Source organism: Vulpes vulpes, chromosome 1 (genome assembly GCF_048418805.1).
Source record: "Vulpes vulpes isolate BD-2025 chromosome 1, VulVul3, whole genome shotgun sequence".
Classification (NCBI taxonomy): Eukaryota; Metazoa; Chordata; class Mammalia; order Carnivora; family Canidae; genus Vulpes; species Vulpes vulpes.
The window spans coordinates 40382902-40403448 of NC_132780.1; the positions used below are offsets into that span (position 1 = coordinate 40382902).

Below are 20547 nucleotides of genomic sequence, written 5' to 3' on the forward strand. Positions count from 1 at the left end.
TCAGAGGTTTAAGTATAAAATATTATAAAGATCATTAGGAAAATCTATTTTATAATCTTGAAGAGTCAGAAGTCTTTGAATGAAATATACTTAGATATTAACTGTATCTTATTACTTTATTTATTGTTGTCTCATTTTTCTGTAATTAACTGCAAATTGTTTTAGAAACAAGAAAAAAATATTTTAAAATTGTCACCAGTCTAAGAAATAGAATATTGACAGAAACATCCATTGATGTATTACTCCCATTTCTTGTTTTCTCCACCCTATCAGCTACCAATAAGTACTATTTTCATCCCTTTCCTTTTAAAATATAGTTTTATTGTATAGATGTACCTAAACATTATGCTTCTTAGTTTTCCTTTCTTTTCCTCTAATAAATTTTGTTGTTGTTGTTTAAGTGAACATACAGTTTTAGGACTGGATTTTTTCATTCAACTTTTTACTAAAATTTATTATTTTTACTGATGTAGCTACAGTTTATTATCACTAATGTATAATATTCCGCTGTATGACTGTATAGCAGAGTTTATTTGCCAGTTTTCTCTGTTAGGCATTTTCACATTTTGAGTTTGGTGCTAATTATTATGAACAGTGGTGCCATGACTTTTTTTATTTGTTAATCTAGAAAATCCTGAATTTCAATATTCTAATAGTTATCTAATGTTTTTATTTTTCCTCATCTGATTTTCCTAATGCACTTAGGTTTTTAATTGTTTTCTATTTTATATGGTTTTTAAATGTTTTCTATTTTATATTATAGGTACTTCAAAGTGTTGATCCAAGAAATGGATCTCAGATTAGATCTTGGGTTTGTTTATGCTTTAGCAGAACTTATGACAGAAGCTGAAGTGAGTGAAAAAAATGAGGTAAGACTTAAAATGATAGCATTGACAGGGAAGAGTTGGGGAAGGAGGAGGACGAAAACGATTATAAATTTTTAAAGGTATTAAAATGGTTTTGATCTGTCTTAAAAATAAAGTTTAAAAATTTTTCTTATGCTGCTATGGTGAGTAAATTGGTAGAAATTACATTTTCAGATTATTGATGAAAGTTAAAATAGCCTTTTGAAGGTGAGTTAGCCAATAGGAAAGGTTTTAGGCCAATAGTGAGGAGAAAGTAGTCATGTTCACTTCACTATTTTTCCCTATTTTATTTTCCTGGATTACTTTTGATAATAACTTAACAATTTGGGTATGACAATATTCAATGAGAGAAGGGATAAAAATTAAAGGTAGTATCTATTTGTGACTGATGGAAAGACTGAAATCACAGTGATTGGTAGGGTAGATCAGATAGGATCTCTTTTTCAGCTGTCTTCAAAAAAATTCTGAAGACAAGACAAATTACATGGATAAGATAAGGGCAAATAATGCCTTTTTTTTTTTTTAAAGCAATATATTGGGATGCCTGAGTAGCTCAGTGGTTGAGCATCTGCCTTTGGCTTAGGTCGTGATCCCGGGGTCCTGGGATCGAGTCCCATATCAGGCTCCCTGTGGGGAGCCTGCTTTTCCCTCTGCTTATGTCTCTGCCTCTCTCTCTCTCTGTGTCTCTCATGAATAAATAAATAAATACAATCTTTAAAACAGTTTATTGGGATACAGTTCACAAATCATACATTTTTAATCATTCAGAGTATATAGTGCACTGGTTTTTAATGTATTCACAGAACTGTACAACCATCATTACTATCTCATTCCAGAACATTTTCGTCAACCCAAAAAAGAAACTGTGCCAGTCCCATACAATCACTAATATACTTTGTCTGTAGGATTTATTGTTGTTCTAGATATTTCATATTAATGGAATCATATGCTATTTAGTTTTTTTTAATGGGCTTCTTTTACTTAGCATCAAGTTTACAAAGTTCATTCAGGCTGTAGCATGTTATTAGTAATTCATTCATTTTTACGACCAACTAATATTCTGTTGTGCGTGTATTTCATATATATATCCAGTACTCTGTGGATATGCCACATTTTGTTTATCCATTCATCAGGGATGTTTGAGTTGCTTCCACATTTTGTCTATTATCATTGCTATGAATATTTATGAAGTTAAAATCTTACAAAATGTATGATTCTAATTTCAGCACATCTTAATCAACACTTGTTATTATCTGTCCTTTGGATTCTAGCCCTCATAGTGGTTGTGAAGTAGTATATCATTGTGATTTTGATTTGTATGTACCCTGAGGAATGATGTTGAACATTTTTTTGATGTGTTGTTTGATCATTTACATATTTTCTATAGATAAATGTCTTCAGATCTTTTGCCTGTTGTTAAATAGGTTGTCTCCCCCCCTTTTTTTTTTAATTGTAACAATACATTCTGAACACAAGTCCCATATCAGGTACATGATTTGCAAATATTCTCTCATTCTGTGTGTTGTGTTTTACTTCCAGGATGTCTTTTGAAGCACAAAATTTTAATGTTAATGAAATCCAAGTTCTGTTTAATTATTGCTTATGTTTTTGTTGTCATCTTTGAGAGTCTTTTGCCAGATCTAAGGTTGTGAAGGTTATGAAGATTTAGCCCTATCTTTTAAGAATTTTTTTTATAATCAGGTTTTTCATCCATTTTGAGTTAATTTTTGTATATGGTGTGAGGTAAGGGTCCAACATGAGTCTTTTGCATTTGGCTAATTGTCCCAGTACTATTTGGTGAAAGACTATTCCCTCTTCATTAATGGTCTTGGTACCCTGGTCGAAAGTCAGTTGACCATTAACATTCAATTTTATTCCATTAATCTATAAGTCCATCTTTTTACCAATACTGCACTGTCCTGATTATTGTTGTTTTGTGTAGTAAGGTTTGAAATTAAATATGAATCCTCCTACTTCAATCTTTTTTTTTTCTACTTCAATCTTAAGATTGTTTTGACTATTTTGGGTCCCTTTGTAATTCTGTATGAATTTAGATTGAGCTTGAAAACTTCTTTGGTGAAGTCATCTAGGGGCTTGACTGGTATTATGTTGAATCTACATACCAGTTTTGGGGTTCTGACATCTTAACATTATTAAGTCTTGTGATCCTTAAACATTGGATGTCTTCCATTTATGTAGCTTTTTATTTTCTTTCAGCACTGTTGAATAATTTTCAGAATATAAGATTGGCTCTTCTGTTAAATTTATCATTGAATATTTTATTCTTGTTTATACTCTGAGCAAAATGGGTTTTTAAATTTTTTTTAAAGATTGATTTTTTTTAAAGATTTATTCATGAGAGACGGGGGGGTGGACGGGGGAGGTGGGCAGAGACACAGGCAGAGGGAGAAGCAGGCTCCATGCGGGGAGCCCGACATGGGACTCGATCCCGGGTCTCCAGGATCACGCCCTGGGCTGAAGGTGGCACTAAGCCACTGAGCCACCCGGGCTGCCCAAAATTGTTTTTTAAATCTCATTTTGGTTTGTTCATTGCAAATGTATAGAAATATAATTGATTTTTTTTTATTTTTATTTTTTTATAATTGATTTTTTAATACTGACTTGTATTCTGCAACTTTACTGAACTCGTTTATTACATTGTTTTGTACATTCTGTAGGATTTTCTGTACGTAAGGATCATGCCATCTGAGAATTACTTCTTCCTTTCTGATCTAATCTGGATGGCTTTTGTTTCTTCTTCTTGCCTATTGCCCCACTAGAACTTCTAATACAACAGTACAGTATTGAATAAGAGTGCCAAGAGCAGATATCCTTGCCTTCTTTCTGTTCTAAAAGGGAAAGCTTTCAGCCTTTTACTATGAATTATGATATCAACAGTAGATTTTTTTTTTGTAGATAACCTTCATCAGGTTGAGTTCTCTAATAGTCCCACTTTGTCAAGTGTTTTTTATCATGAAAATGTGTTGAATTTTGTCAAATGCTTTTTATACATCTGGATGATCATGTGGTTTTTGTTCTCTTAATTTTATTATATTGGATGTTAAAACAACCCACTTGATCATGTGTATAATATTTTTAATATTTTGCTGGATTTGAGCTAGTGGTATTTTGCTGAGGATCTTTGTGTTTATATTCATGGGATAGTGGTCATTACAGGTGAACACTGTATTTTTTATTCATATATAGTCAGTTGCTCTTAAATTAGTTAGAAGAGGAAAAGATTATATACTTTTACCATTTTACATAATTGTCTTTACCATTTCATTTTATTTTTTTTTTTTTTCATTTGGATTCCAATTACCATGTGGGGTCACTTGCTTTCAGCCTGAGGAACTTCCATTAGTATTTCTTCTAAGGTGGGCAGCACGGGTTGCTCAGTGGTTTAGTGCTGCCTTCAGCTCAGGGCCTGATCCTGAAGACCCAGGATTGAGTCCCACGTCGGGCTCCCTGCATGGAGCCTGCTTCTCCCTCTGCCTGTGTCTCTGCCTCTCTCTCTCTCTCTCTCATGAGTAAATAATAAAATCTAAACAAAGAAAAGAAAAAAAGTATTTCTTGTAAGGCACACCTGTTAGCAATAAATTCTCTTAGTTTTTGTTTATCTGGAAATGTCTTCATGTCCCTTCACTTTGAAAGGTAGCCATACTGGGATTCTTTCTTGGCACATGTTTTTCTTTGAGTGCTTTGTATATGTTATCCTACTGTATTCTTGGCTCCTTCTTTCTGCTAGAAAGTCAACTATTAATCTTTTTTTTTTTTTTAAGGTTCATTTATTAGCATGTGTGCACAGATTGTGGAGGGAGAAACTCAAGCAGACTCTGCACTGAGTGTAGATCCTGACCCTATAGGGGCTCTATCTCAGGACCCTGAGATCACAACCTGAGCTGAAACTAGAGTCGAACATTTAACCAACTGTGCCACCCAGACACCCCAACTATTAATCTTATCAAAGTCTTCTTGTATGTAATAACTTGATTTTCTCTTCTTGTTTTGAAGATTTTCTCTTTGTCTTTCACTTTCAGCAATTTTGTTGTTCAATAGGTATTGTGAGCCTCTTTCCATTTCCGTACTAGGAGTTCATTTTTTTTTTTTTAAGATTTTATTTGTTCATGAGAGAGAGAGAGAGAGAGGCAGAGACACAGGCAGAGGGAGAAGCAGGCTCCAGTGCAGGGAGCCCGACCTGAGACTCCGTCCCGGGACTCCAGGATTACGCCCTGGGCTGAAGGTGGTGCTAAACCTCTGAGCTACCCAGGCGTCCCAACTAGGAGTTCATTTAGCTTCCCAGATATGTAGCTTACTGTTTTTCACTGAATTTAGAAAGTGTTCAGGTGTTATTTCTTCACGTGTCTTTCTTCTTTTTCTCTCTTTTCTCCTCTGATACTCCCATATTGTGTATGTTAGTATGCTTAATGATGTACCACATTTCTGAGACTTCATTTTTCTTGACTCTCTTTTCTCTGTTCTTCAGAACACTATCTTCAAGTTCACTAATGAAATAGTGAATTTAATTTAGGATATAATGAAGTGTTTATATTTCTTCTATCAGCTCAAATACACTGTAAGGTCCTTCTAGTGAATCTTCCATTTCTGTTACAGTTTTCAATTCCATAATTTCTTTTTTTTTTTTTTAAGATTTTATTATTTGAAAGAGTGAGAGAGAGAAAGCACGAGCTGAGGGAGAGGCAGAAAGAGAGAGGGAGAAGCCGGCTCTCTGCTGAGCAGAGAACTTGATGCAAGGCTTGATCCCAGGACTTTGGAATCATGACCTGAGCCAAAGGCAGATGCTTAACGGACTGAGCCATCCAGGTGCCCTTCAATTCCATAATTTCTAACAGGTTTTTTTAATAGATAATTTTTCTCCCTCCATGTTGATATATTATTCTATTTAATAAGACATGATCATCATAATTTACTTTTCTAAATAACATCTTCTTTACTTGAACATATTCACAGTGGTTACTTGGCCGTATTTTTCTTTTAATCCATTCTGATCACATCTCATATGCGATTTCTTTTGTGTACTTTTTCCCCAGTGTATGGGTCCTATGTCTGACATTCCTATGTCTTTCCATATTTTATAATTTTTGGTTCAGAACTGGACATGTTAGATGACATACTATAAAACCCAGCTAATGGTTCCTTTCTCTCACAAGCTTATTTGTTCATTTTGTGACCTGCAGTATTTATTGACTTCTATCCTACCCATACCCCTGACTTTTCCTTCATTGTTAAGCTTTTGGTGTTGCTCCTCAGAGAGGTGAGGATTTGAGATACTTCCCTTTACCCTGGAATGACTGGTTTTGGGTCTAGAGGGCGCCTTTTCTTTTCATAACCACACCCAGCTATTGGGCTTCACTAATTGCTGGCTGATTGCTTTTTTTTGTTTTGTTTTTTTCCCAACAACACCTTAGGCCGTAAATTGCTTTGCAAACTAATCCAATCAAACTTGGGCTTTTTTCAGAGAAACTGATCTGGAGATCAGTTTTTGATGTTAATTATGACCCAGGAGGATCCCTCTAATATTGTCTCTTTCCCCATTTCATTCATAAAAACTAAGAGGCCTACAGTTTAGTTTGTATCTTCATTGAATCAGTGATTTTCCTTCTGTTACCTTTCTCTTTGACATTCACTGTTTCCTAAAGCTCAGGCTTGAACTTCTTCGCACTCTCTTGCAGTTGTAAGCAATTTCTTTGGGAAAAGATTAGGAGTTATTTTAAGGTTTCCTTGTCACCCAGAGAAAAATACCTGAACCAGAGATTCAGAACTGGGGGTGGAATAAGAGTGATCAGAACTCAGTTTTCTCACTGGTTTCATACCCAGTTAGAGCCTTTGTTCCACGAGTAGTGGCTTGGTAGCAGGATGGAAGCACCCACCTCCCCCATAATGTAGCTTTAGCAGCTGGTAACTGGAGGTAGGATGAGAAATGCTGATATCTTTGCCTCCTAGAAAGTAAGTATTCCAACTGGACACTGGGCAGAGAGGGAGCTCTAGACTACTACACTCAAGTGTGAGCCGCGCCTCACACTCCTTGCTCAGTGTTCTTGAGTGTAGTAGTCTAGAGTTTAAATAAGGCTTGTTGAACTAGGAGGGGGAATTAAGAGAGTGATCCTTGTTCAAATACCACCGATTTGCTTTTTTTAACCAAATTTTTGTAGATTTTTGTGAAAAGATGCTTTATTTGCATATACCGTTAGGTTCATTCATAGAGACCTTAAATACTTTCTTTTTATTTTTTTAAGGATTTATTTATTTTAGAGAAAAAAACGTGCCGCCAGGGAGAGGATAGAGGGGGAGGAGGAGAGAATCTCAAGCAGACCTCACCACTGAGTATGGTGCCTGATGTAGGGCTTGATCCCATGACCCCAAGGTCATGACCTGAGCTGAAACCAAGAGTCAGACACTTAACCAGCTGAATCACCGAGGCACCTCAAATGTTTATTTGTTTAAATTTCACCAGTTTCACTGGGGAGCTGGTCTTAAGAGCCCTTCACGCTGTCATCCCAGAAATTAATTTCCAGATACTGTACTCTTAATAAGCCCATCATCTTAATATTGTTGATGATAGAGCACAATGCGTATGTTGGAGCCATTTCTTAACACATAGAAGTAACTTAAATTTGTGAGTGTTTGAGAATTAATGTTGGGATACCCAGGTGGCCCAGTTGGGCATCTGCCTTCAGCTCAGATCATGCTCTCAGAGTCCTAGGATTGAGCCCAGCCTCACACTCCTTGCTCAGTGGGGAATCTGCTTCTCCCACTCCTCTGTCCCTCCCCCCGCCCCCATGCTTGCTTTCTCTCTCTCAAATAAAATTTTAAAAAGAGAATTAATGATGATTATCAGAAATGAAAGCCATGATCATCACTTCATGCAACATCATTTTCAGTGCCTTCCCGTTTTTTATTATATTATGGGTCTCTGTAGATGTCAGTGAAGTATTTACTAAAAAGCTACAAATAGACTATGATGATATTTAAAGAAACAAATGTTCCTAAGTGTTGATGGATTGGATTATAGTAGCCTTTTTGGGGTAACTTGGTAATCCAAGAAGAAAAGTTTAGTGTTTTTTAATGAATTAGATGGAAACAAGGAAGATAGGCTTATCAGTTTGTAACTGATGGACAAAGCTTTACCAATAGGTGTTAGGTTTCCTTGTCATGCAATATATTTTTAATCATGAACTGTGTTGAATAATGGATGTCACAGGGGAGTGTTATGCAGTGTCAGAGCTATTGACTTAAATGCCTCATCCAGATAGATCCTTTAAGTTTGTAATACTTTTTGTTTCTTTATAGGTTGAACTTTTTCATAAAGATATAGAAGCTTTCCAAGAAGAATATAAAACAGCTTCATTAGTAGATTCATCACAAGTTAGTCTCTATGAATATTTCCATATATCTCCTATCAAGGTAGGGGGAAATATAAGTCATTTTTATTATCCTTGATCTCTCATTAGTAGCAAATTAACTTGATCTGTTTGGGGAGATGAGCATTTAAATTCTATTCGCTAATAGTATATAAATTCTGTAAAAAAGTAAAATAAAAGGAATAATTGTTTGAAATTTTTACTTATAACAATTTTTCACTATATGAAAATAACACTGGAGCCACCTACAAATGTGTTTGGAGGTTTATATCTTGACCTAACATGTTACCTTAGTTCTGTTAACATATTTAATGACAGTTTTAAAAAATTTTATGTATGGCATATGTGGTTATTGAGGTATAATTGATATATACGTTAGTTTCTGATGTATGAGGTAGTAATTTGATATTTGTATACATTGTGAAATGATCACCACAGCAAGTCAGATTATAATCACATCCATCACCATACAGTGTTAAAAAAATTTTTTTTTTCTTTTGAGAACTTCTAAGATTTATTTACTCTCTTAGCAACTTTAAAATAATGCACTAGAATATTATTAACTATAGCCTGTCGGTTTTAATTCATAAACTTGATTTAAGAACTGAAGACTGAATGGAATTAAATATGTTAACAGTTTCTGAATTACTTACATAATACTTGTAGAAAATTATTATATATATATGATGTATATGCATATGATACAAAAGTGTGAAAGTTTAACTGGTTTCAACATGCTAACTTAATTCTAATAGTTGAAACACTAGTTATTTCATCTTCACCTTCTAGATTATTAATATTATTTTAAAATGTATAAAAATTATTTTCATAGCTTTACCAAAATAATTGGATTGAACCTAAATACCACATGAGCTTATGTTGCTGCATTTAACATTTAAAAAGAGCTGTATTCAATTTTAAATTCCTTTAACTTTTCACTTAATAATTTCAACATAGTGGTAACTCTGAAATCTTACTTAGGGTAGTAAATTTAAAATAAGATTAAGTTTTAAAAGTTAAAATTCTCATTTTGAAGATAGTGCTATAAATCTTTATCTCTTTTGTCTCCTTAGTTGCATTTAAGTGTTTCACTGAGTTCGGGCAGAGAAGAAGCCAAAGATTCAGAAAAACATGAAGGACTGGTGGCTGTTCATTCTTTAAATCTTTTGCTGAAGAGTATCGGTGCCACTCTTACAGACGTCCAAGATGTAGTTTTTAAGTATGTTTAATACTCACATTTATAAAAGTCCATTTTACATTTACCTGAAAACTTTCCAAGTTGAAAAAATATGTAAAGGACACTGGAGGTCATAGACAAATACGGGTTTTACTGTTAAATGGAATATAATTTAAGTAACATTTAACCTGCAAAGCCTTCACCTTTAATGAACAGAATAATTATTAAACAGCTTCCTTAAGAAAGAGGGACAGAGGCCTATAAGTTTGTGCATTATCTAAGGCCTTTCTGGCCCAGGGAGGGATTCCTAGGAAGCTGTATACACCAAAGGTATGGCGCTTAAACCATGTGGCTTCAAGGTTTCTAGGATCAAGATTCTTTAAAGCATATGTGACTAGAACAAAATGAATGTAAATGCCATGATAAGGGAGATGAAAGGATTCACTAAAATGTTACAACCAAGAATAATATATATACATTTTAATGTGAATCATAATGGAAGCTATTAGAGTATCTGACCAGAGACTCAAAAGTCTTAGTGGAGACTTCAGATGAGAATGGCCTTTTTAGGTAGCACTGAGAAATGTTACTAAGAACAGTAGTAAGAAGCAATGAGTCCAGTAGGATGTAACTCTAAGTCTAGATGAAGTTAGATAACTGTGAAATTAAAGAACATATTTGAAGACCTTGGGAATAGGATGAGATTTCTCATCCAGCTGCTGTCCTATCGGCTGACAGAGCTTCCCAAGCAGTGGATCTGTATTTGCTATGAATAGGTTAGCAGTAAACCCACCTTGGTTCCTCAGCTGTCAGCTAGTCAGACAGGACCTGCAGCAGCTGAAGCCTGGCCATTCTTGAGCAGCCTGTTCCATTCTCAGTGTGTCAGACATCTTCTGTGTGGGCCGTGACAGGGGAAAGTTGAAAAATACAGTCCATGTCCATCAGTGGGATCCATAAGGTCTCTGAATCCCCTAAAAGTGTGCAAATATGTATATATTGGTGGCTTTTCTGAAGATAATATCCATAGCTTTCATGAGATTCTTAGAGGGTTCTTTGACCAGCATGTGCAGAGGTATATGTGAAAGAGCGTTTTCTGATTGGCATGGGAAATGTACCGAAAGGAAAGCTTTAGAGAAAAATTCTAAAAAAATATGAAACCATTTGTTAATATTAAAAACATTCTTTTCCCCTTTCTCCCTCTTCCTCTCCTACACACACCCACACACATATTTATATGTGTTTTTCAGGCTTGCATTTTTTGAACTCAACTATCAGTTCCATACAGCTTCTGAACTACAGTCTGAAGTAATAAGACACTATTCAAAACAGGTTTGTCTGAGATTATTTTATAAAGGGACAGATTGATATAGTGAAACTCTATCTGTATATGTATTGACAAGGAAGTAAATAGCCATTTCAAAATCTTAAACCTTTTTTTTCCTCTCAGAATTGAGAAAGAAATTGAGCCCTGCCAACTTTTCAGTTTTTTGCCCTTTTATTTTTTAGCCGCTGACACAAATCTTTTGTGGATCAATGTGGGCTTGGATAAACATCTTTAAATAAAATATTAACTAATTCAACAAACTTACTTTAGAAAAATAGTATCAAGGGAAACTACTAGTAACTGGTGAACAGGCTTTTTTTTTTTTTAAGATTTTATTTATTTATTCATAGAGATGCAGAGCGAGAGAGAGAAGTAGCAGACACAGGCAGAGGGAGAAGCAGGCTCCATGCAGAGAACCTGACGTGGGACTCGATCCAGGGTCTCCAGGATCATGCCCTGGGCTGCAGGCGGCACTAAACTGCTGCGCCACTGGTGCTGCCCTGAACAGGCTATTTTTAATGTGATTGTGTTGTCAAGTCAGTTAGATATGTTATTTTAATGGATTTTTTTCCACTTTCAGAAAGACTCCAGTATATTATGATATAACTTATAGAGCCTCTGAGACTACTGTTGGGTAGTGGTCATATCACAAAGCCTGACTCAGGATGTCTGGGTTTGGATTCTAGTATTGCTCTTTATCTACTGTGTGACCCTGGGCATCATTTTGACCTATATGTTTCTCCACTCTATAAAATGATGGTGGTAATAGTAACTGTCACATGTAGTTATAAAAGTGAAAACATCTTGAATATTCTGAAGCTTTATGTAAACATGTTATAGAAACATGTTATTAGAAATATCTAGTACTGTATCACCAAATCACTTTTTAAAAACAAAACTAGTGATGAATAGAGTGATATGGTGTAGGAATTGAAATTAATGATAAGGGTATTAGCCTAAAAAAACATGGATGTGTGTACTGAATATTAAAAAATTTTTCTGATTGATGACTAATGTTCATATTTCATTTTTAGGCCATTAAGCAAATGTATGTACTCATTCTTGGACTTGAAGTTTTGGGAAATCCCTTTGGCTTGATTAGAGAATTTTCTGAAGGTGTGGAAGCATTTTTTTATGAACCTTACCAGGTAATAAAATAATAACTCTTGCACTATGTAATATATCACTAATACTTTTGAATAAATAATGCATTCCATTTGTTTACTTGAAGCATATGCATAAATAGCTTTCGGGAGATACAACAAAAGATACAATTTTTGTAGCAAATGATGGTAAGAGGTTTGAGAAATTTGGAGGGAAATTTTACCTTTTCGTTCAAAATTTAAACTTAACACTTTACTAAGATGTACTGAATTTTAAGTATTCTGTTGGAATATTAAAGGTGGATAAACTTCACTCTATAATAGAAGTAAGGTCACCATAGATAGGCAGTCTTGTTTTTTGCACAGTTGTATGGGACAGTAAAAATAACTGCAGGCAGACACTGTGCAAAGCAATCTTAATCAGTGGCAAAAATTATGATTGTTTTGTGTCCCTTAAAATTTTCTTTTAAAACATTTAAAACTCTTCTACCTTGACTTTTAAATGTAGAGGGTAATGAAAAAGTAAAACTGTTATTTATATTGTACAGTATAATTTAAAACATAAAAAAATAATAAGAATTAAAGTGCTGTTACATCTTTTACAAGAATTATCGAGAGTAGTTTGTGCTTAATGTTCTCATCCTATAGCTTACAGTACAGAGTAAACATCTTTTGTACACTTTGGCGAATAGTCCTGTTCCTAAGTTTGGATCAACTTATTCTTTGTACTTTCAGTGTCATGAAATATCTCTGAGAATTTTGTTAATGGGCATTTTTTTTTTGCTAGGTTCACTTTCTCTGGGGTATTTTTATTTTTTGTCATTATTTTTGTCTTCATTTATATCAATAAGTTTACCTTTAAAAGATAATGTAGCCTTTGTTGTTATTATTTGACCCTTTAGGGAGCCATCCAGGGTCCTGAAGAGTTTGTGGAGGGGATGGCACTAGGACTGAAGGCGCTGGTTGGTGGAGCTGTCGGTAAGAAAGAAAATGCATACCAGGTGTGATTATGCTAGCAAGTAATGATGCCTTTGCTTTTACTAAAAATCATTATTGTTTCTGCTAGGTGGATTAGCTGGTGCTGCCTCCAAAATCACTAATGCTATGGCTAAAGGGGTGGCAGCTATGACTATGGATGAAGACTACCAACAGAAGAGAAGAGAAGCAATGAATAAGCAACCAGCTGGTCTTAGAGAAGGCATCACTCGTGGAGGAAAAGGCTTAGTTTCTGTAAGAAATTTCCTAGGGTTGTGAATGCATCAGAGAATATCTTTTCTTTTTTTTTTTTAAGGATTTTATTTATTTATTTGAGAGAGAGTACAAGCAGGAGGGAGGGGCAAAGGGAGAGAGATAAGCAAACTCCCGACTGAGCAGGGAACCCGATGTGGGGCTTGATCCCAGGACTTGCACCAAAGGCAGACAGTTAACCAACTGAGCCATGCAGATGCCCCTTGGAATATCTTTTAAAGCCACATTCTGTGAATAAGAAAATAGACGTTTAATTTGCCACTCCTTCAAGTATTATTTAGCTATTGGAGGAGCAGTGGTTTGTGTCCAATATAAAACATGTCAGTAGCCTTCAGAAGCTTTCTGTTTTACTAAAATACTTAGGCAATATATGTCTAAATGTATTTGTTTCAGTGCTTTCTAGAGTCTTACACTATCTAGAAAGCAGAATTCCTCTAATTTTTTATAAGCCAGACTTGGTTCTTCAAAGCATTATGTTGAAAGTCTTACAAATTTTCACTTGTGCTTTTCCTGTAGGGTTTTGTAAGTGGCATAACAGGAATTGTTACAAAACCAATCAAAGGCAAGTATGTTCCTTTGGGTGGTGTATATTACCAGGTCTTTCACAAATTGATTCTACTTTTATTCTTTATCTACTTACCTAAACCTTGGTCTTCTTTTCTTTCTAGGAGCTCAAAAAGAAGGAGCAGCTGGTTTCTTTAAAGGTGTTGGGAAAGGTTTAGTTGGAGCAGTGGCAAGGCCAACTGGAGGCATCATAGACATGGCCAGCAGTACATTTCAGGGAATAAAAAGGTACATTCTCTTTGGTGGAGGATAATGAGTAAAGTGCTTAAACTGCGAGAAATAAAATAAGTCCGCTCTTTGGCTCAAAGCCCTTAGTAATGAACCTTATAATATGGCAAGTTGCATATGATTTTCCTAATTACTTTTTAAGTTGTTGCCTTTGTATCATTTCAACTATATAGAGTTCTCCTTTATTAGTCATTCATTCCCAGCAACCTTGACAGGAAAAGCTTGGCAAATTAAGCAAGCTTTAACTTATTTACTATAAGTGTATTATAATAATGTAATGCTATACACACACATGCACGCGCACATGAGTTACAGAATTAGCAAATATAATATTCTGTCTCCTTTTTAAGAAATAAAGAATGGCATTTATATTCCTGATTCAAATTCACCTTGTGTTCCCCTTCCCTTAATGATCTTACTTTGTTATGAAACTATTATATTTCCTCTATTTTTCTTCGTTTGTGCAAATTATTTTATTTTATTTTTTAAAGATTTTATTTATTCGGGATCCCTGGGTGGCGCAGCGGTTTGGCGCCTGCCTTTGGCCCAGGGCGCGATCCTGGAGACCCGGGATCGAGTCCCACATCGGGCTCCCGGTGCAAGGAGCCTGCTTCTCCTTCTGCCTGTGTCTCTGCCTCTCTCTCTCTCTCTCTGTGACTATCATTAAAGAAAAAAAAAGATTTTATTTATTCATGAGAAACACAGAGACAGAGGGAGGCAGAGACACAGGCAGAGGGAGAAGTAGGCTCCAGGCAGGGAACCCGTTGTGGGGCTCGATCCCGGTCTTGAGGATCATGCCCTGGGCCGAAGGCAGCACTAAACCGCTGAGCCACCCAGGCTGCCCAGTGCAAATAATTTTAAAGCATGCTCTCTTTTCCTCCAAGGTAAATTTAGCATAGGATTGAAATTTGATAGTTGTATTATTATTATTATCTGTGCTCTAGAGACTTGTACCACATACAATAATTGATTAAATTCATGCTAATGAGACCTAACTTAGAAAAGTTAGGTGGGTAGACATTTCCCTAATCTATTTCTCGTTTCCTGCTTTATAGAGATAGTAATGTCATCATATGAGCTGCTTCCCTTAAGTCAATATTTCATACTGCTTACTATTACTAGTTTCATAATTTAGAATTGAGATGGAGGAAAAAAAGGTTCCATCTCTTCTACATGTAACTTTAGAGTCACAAATAGAATGTGTTGAATTGTAGTCATCAGAGAAGCACAAAACTCAATGAAAAGTAAGTAATTCAAGGTATAGAGAGAGAGCTATGCTAGTATATGCCCAGAGTTGATAAAATAACCTTCCGTTTTTCTGAAACTTTATAATCTGTACTGAGCTGCATTACTTTAAGGATTAAGAGCAAAATAAAACATTTTTATAAAAATAAGACTAACAACTATTAAAGATGTACTTGTGTGAAGAAGGATATTAAAACCAGGAAGGAGAAGTCGATTATGAGAATTAAATATAAGAATATAAATGGTTGAATAAATCTAATTGAACTGTGTAAAAACAATATTGAAGCCAAAATACTAACTTGCAATTTGAGAAGTGAATAATTGGTATTAAGCATTTTCATATATTATTTATGAAGGGGATACACTTTTTATTCTAGATAGATATGTATCAATTAGACACTTTTTTAACCAAGGAACTAGAAACAGGTATGATTAGCAAAGCTCCTGTCCACATATAGCTTACATTCTCCTGGAAGAGCAATAAATGAAAATAGGTAAAATGACAAATATGTGATGTGCTAAATGGTAAAAGATGCTATGAAGAAAAATCAAACGGAGTGAAAGAGAGGAGAACATCCAAAGTGGTGGGGAGGAAAGTCATGATCTTTGTATATAAGGTATTGAGGGAAGCTTCACTGGTAAGATTAAATTTGAGAAGAGATCAGAAGGAAGTAAGGGAGTAAGACATGTGAAAAGAATACCCCAGGCAGTAGGAATAGCATGTAAAAGTCCTGATACAGGAGTATGCTAGGCCTGTTTGAGGAATAGCAAGACCAGGATCCCCAGAATAGAGTGAGTTGGAGAAGAGAGTTGGAAAAGATGATATTGCAGAATGAGCAGGGAATCAGATCATATGGGCTGGTAAGCCAATGATAAAGACTTTGGCTTTATCTTGAGACAAGAAACATTGGAAGGTTTTGGACAAGAGGAATGATGTGAGCTGGCTGCTGTGTATATTGAGAAGAAGTCATAGGAGGACCAGAAAAGACACAGAGGAACACAAAAGAGACTGTTGGAATAATCAAGATGGGAGGTGGTGGTGAGGAGACCCGTGTAGGCTAGACGATGGTAAGATGGGGTCACATTCTACATGTATTTTGAATCTAGTGATAACAGGATAACTTAATTAATTGGATATCAGATATTAAAGAAAATCATCATGGGTAATTCTAAAGTTTTTTCTGAAATGATGGAAATGTCATATTGTCATTCCATTTAGGGAAGGAGTGGATTAGAAGTTTTGTTCTGAGTATATTAATTCTCTCGGATGTCCAAATGGGGACATTAAGTAGTTGCTGAGTCCAGGAGTCTGAAGTTCTAGAAGGTGCAGCTGGAATTAAAAATTTGAAATGTGTGAGTCTATAGCAGAGTGTTCAAAGTTAAAGTGAGATTAAATGAGATTACCTAGGGAATAAGAATAGAAAAGAGAAAAAAAAAATAGATCCAAGGACTTGAATCTAACACTGGGAAGTTGGGAAACTATAAGGAGGACCCAGCAGTGGAGACTGCAAGGAAATGGCCATTAAAGTAAGGGGGACAATCCAGAACGTGGTGTTCCCAAAGCTGAGAAACAGACAGTCCCAGCTAATATTATTGTTGAAGAGGAAAGGGAAATCCCTACTTCCCCATTCATCTTATGTGAGGGTATTCTGAGTTGAAAAACAGATGTGAACTTAAAATGGGGGTACTGTACCCTACCCACTCCTTAGCTTTGCGTAGAATACTCTTCTTTCTGTCATGTGGTCACTTCTTTATTCATCACCTATCTTCCCAGTGAAGTCTTTCATGATGACCCTAAAATTTGATTGTATCCCCTACCCTGCCCCAGATACTTCATATCTCCCTTCCTTTCGTGATTTTCCTTTCTCTTTAGCTCTTTTCACTACTTCATACACATATATTTTACCTTGCTTATCTGTCCTGCTAGAATTAGTTCTGTGAATGCAGTATCTCTAGTCTGTTTCCACAGCACTTAGAATGTTGCTTGACCTGTGGTAGGTTGGATTTTTTTTTTTTTTTTTAACTGAGATCATTGGAGACTCACCTGCAGTTGGAGGAAATAATGTGGAAAGATCCCTTGTACAGTGTGTTGTGCCCCTCTGGGTGTTGTCACAAATTACCATGAACTTGGTGGCCTGCACCCTTAACATTTCATCCTCTTAGAGTTCTAGAGGCCAGAAGTCAGAAGGCAAGGTGGCAATAAGACTTTACAATCCCTCAGAAGGGTAGAATTTGCCCTTTGCTTCCTCCTGCTTCTAGTGGCTTGTGGCACATAGAACTCCAAGCTCTTCCCTCCTCTCCATATCACCTGCTCTGTAGGCCTCATCTCCCTCTGCATCTCACCTACGGACACTTGTGGTAGCTTTTAGGGCCCACTCAGATAACACGGGATTATCACCTCATTTCAGAATCCTTTGGTTAATCACATCCTCGTAGACTTTACCATATAAAATGACATTCAGAAGTTCAGGGATCTAGCCTGATTTCTTCGGGAACCACCATTGAGATTGCCACATACTAGATCTTAGACTAGTAACATTTTGCATAACCTAGTATAATATCACAACCAGGATATTGACATTGATGCAATCCATCGAATTTATTCAGGTTTCCTCACTTTAACTTGCACTCATTGGTGTTTGTATGCTCTCATCCTGTACAATTTTGTCACCTGCATATGTCCACATATCCACCAGTCTGGATACTAAACAGTTCGAGCACCACATAGATACTTAGAGTTGTCCTTTCCCAACTCATCTACCTCCCTCCCACAGACCCCAGAAATCTTAAATGCTACTTTATATACCTTAATATAGTCTATTTAAAATTGAGATAAAACTCATATACTTAAGAAATCGCCTTTTAAAGTGCATTTTGGTTGTTTTTAGCATTCACAAGATTATACAACTGTCAGCATTTTTCTAATTCCAAAACATTTTCACCCCAGAGAAAACCTTGTGTTTGTCAACAGTTACTCACCATGTCTCTTCCTCTCAGCCGGAAGCAACTACTATTCTACTTTCTGTCTGTAGATTTACCTATTCTGAACGTTTCAAATAAATGTAATCATACAATGTTTGGCCTCTCCTAGCATTATGATGCTTTCAAGTTTTATCCATGTTGTAGCATAAATGAGACCTTCATTCCTTTTTATGGCTAAATATTCCTTTGTATGAATAGATGACCTTTGGTTATGTGTTCACTAGCTGATGGGTATTCAGGTTGTTTTTACTTTTTGTTATGAACAATGATGCTAAAAACAATGTTTAAGTTTTTATGTGAACATATGCTTTCAGTTCTTGTCAGTTTTTCTTTCGAAGTGGAATTGGTCATTTTGGTAACCTCCATGTTTAACTTTCTGAAGAATTGCCAAACTGTTTTCCACAGCAGCTGCATTAATTTATATCCCCACCAACAATGTAGAAGTTTCCAATTTCTCCACATCCTCTCTAATACTAGTTATTTTCCATTTTGATCTTTTAAAATAGTCTATTGGGGATCCCTGGGTGGCGCAGCGGTTTGGCACCTGCCTTTGGCCCAGGATGCGATCCTGGAGACCCAGGATTGAATCCCACGTCGGGCTCCCGGTGCATGGAGCCTGCTTCTCCCTCTGCCTGTGTCTCTGCCCCGCTCTCTCTCTCTCTCTTTCTTTGTGACTACCATAAAAAAAAAAAAAAATTTAAATAGTCTATTGAATGAAGTAAAATCATGTTGTGGTTTTGATTTGCATTTCTTAATGATGCAGAGCATTCATTTCATTTTGCTTATTGGCCGTTTCTGTATCTTTCCTGGCTAAATGTCTACCAGATCCTTTTGTGTTTTTTAATTGGGCTGATTTTGTTTTTATTGTTGAATTTTAAGAGTTCTTTATATATAATGTGTGTGTGTGTGTGTGTATATATATATATATATACACACACACACACACTGGAAACTAGATCCCATTTTCTCCTATTTGTGTATTGTCTTAGCTTTTTCTGCTAGTGCTTTTTGATGAAGTCTGATTTATCTTGTTTGTGCTTATGCTCTTGCTGTCATACCTAAGAAAGCATCACTTAGCCTGAGGTCATGAAAATTTACATCTAAAACTGAGTTATAATTTTAGCTCTTTTAAATGCTCAGGTCTTTGATTCATTTTAATTTTTAAATTTTGTATGTAATGACAGGTTGGAGAGGTTGGATCCATACTTACTCTTTTGCATGTGCAAATCCAGCTGTCCCAGCAACCATTTGCTGAAAGGACTACATTTTCCCTACTGAGTGGTCTTTCCCTACTTGAGTGGTGATGTGGGACTCAATCCCGGGACTCCAGGATCATGCCCTGGGCTGAAGGCAGGCGCTAAACTGCTGAGCCACCCAGGGATCCCCCTCATATAAATTTTAGAATCAGTTAATTTCTGCCAAAAAGGACAGCTGGAATTTTGAATAGTGATTGTATTGAGTCAAGATCAGTTTGAGGATTAGTGCCATCCTGACCATATTTAGTCTCCCAATCAATGAAAATGGCTGTCCATTAATTTAGGGCTTTCGTTTTTTTCAATGATGTTTTATAGTTTTTCAGTATTCGTGTCTTAAATGCATTCATAAGTATTATTTTTAGCGCTATTATAAATGTAATTGTTTTAATTTCATTTTTGTACTGTGTATTTCCAGTACATAAAAACTAGTTTTTGTATATTGAACTTTTATTCTGCAGCCTTACCAAGCTTGTTAGCTCTAATAGTTGGATTCCTTAAGTTTATGTATATATAAAATCATGCCATTTAAAAATAAAAGTAATTTTAGTTCTTCCTTTCCAATTTGAATGCCATTTGCTACTGCTTGTTTAGTTACCTTGGCTAGAACTCTAGTACAATGTTGGATACAAGTACCCAGAGCAATCATACCTATCTAGCTCCTTTCAGTCTTTCACCATTAATTATGATATGAACCATGGCTTTTTTGGTAAGTATTTTTTATCAGGTTCAAGTTCCTTTCTATTTTGCATTTGAGTGCCTATATCATGAAAGGATTTTGGGTTTTGTCAAATGCCTTACTTGTATTAATTAAATTGACATTGTTTTATTAATATAGTATCGTACTAATGTTCATATGTTGAACCATTTGCATACCTGGAATAAATCCCACTTGGTCATGGTATACAATCTTTTTTAGTCCTGCTAAGATTTAGCTTGCTGAAAATTTTTTAAATTATTTATTTATTTATTCATGAAAGACACAGAGAGAGAGGCAGAGACATAGGCAGAGGGAGAAGTAGGCTCCCCACAGGAGCCTGATGTGGGACTCAATCGTGAGAGCACACCCTAAGCCAAAGGCGTCTGACGCTCAACCACTGAGCCACTCAGGCGTCCCTAGCTTGCTGAAATTTTGTTGAGTTTTTTTTACATATGTATTCACAAGGGACATTGGG

General features: G+C 35.8%; 1 protein-coding gene across 3 annotated transcripts in view; it reads left to right on the forward strand.

Moving 5' to 3' along the window:
• The window catches only part of VPS13A (vacuolar protein sorting 13 homolog A), a 237353-nt gene that overhangs the window by 189619 nt on the left and 27187 nt on the right, over window positions 1–20547 (forward strand). For all 3 annotated transcript variants that reach the window (XM_026001515.2, XM_026001519.2, XM_026001517.2), the window contains exons 59-67: window positions 764–869; window positions 8178–8291; window positions 9322–9467; window positions 10673–10754; window positions 11784–11897; window positions 12755–12830; window positions 12919–13082; window positions 13617–13662; window positions 13769–13892. In XM_026001515.2, the coding sequence (XP_025857300.2) occupies window positions 764–869; window positions 8178–8291; window positions 9322–9467; window positions 10673–10754; window positions 11784–11897; window positions 12755–12830; window positions 12919–13082; window positions 13617–13662; window positions 13769–13892 (972 nt within the window). The remainder of the gene's footprint in view (window positions 1–763; window positions 870–8177; window positions 8292–9321; window positions 9468–10672; window positions 10755–11783; window positions 11898–12754; window positions 12831–12918; window positions 13083–13616; window positions 13663–13768; window positions 13893–20547) is intronic.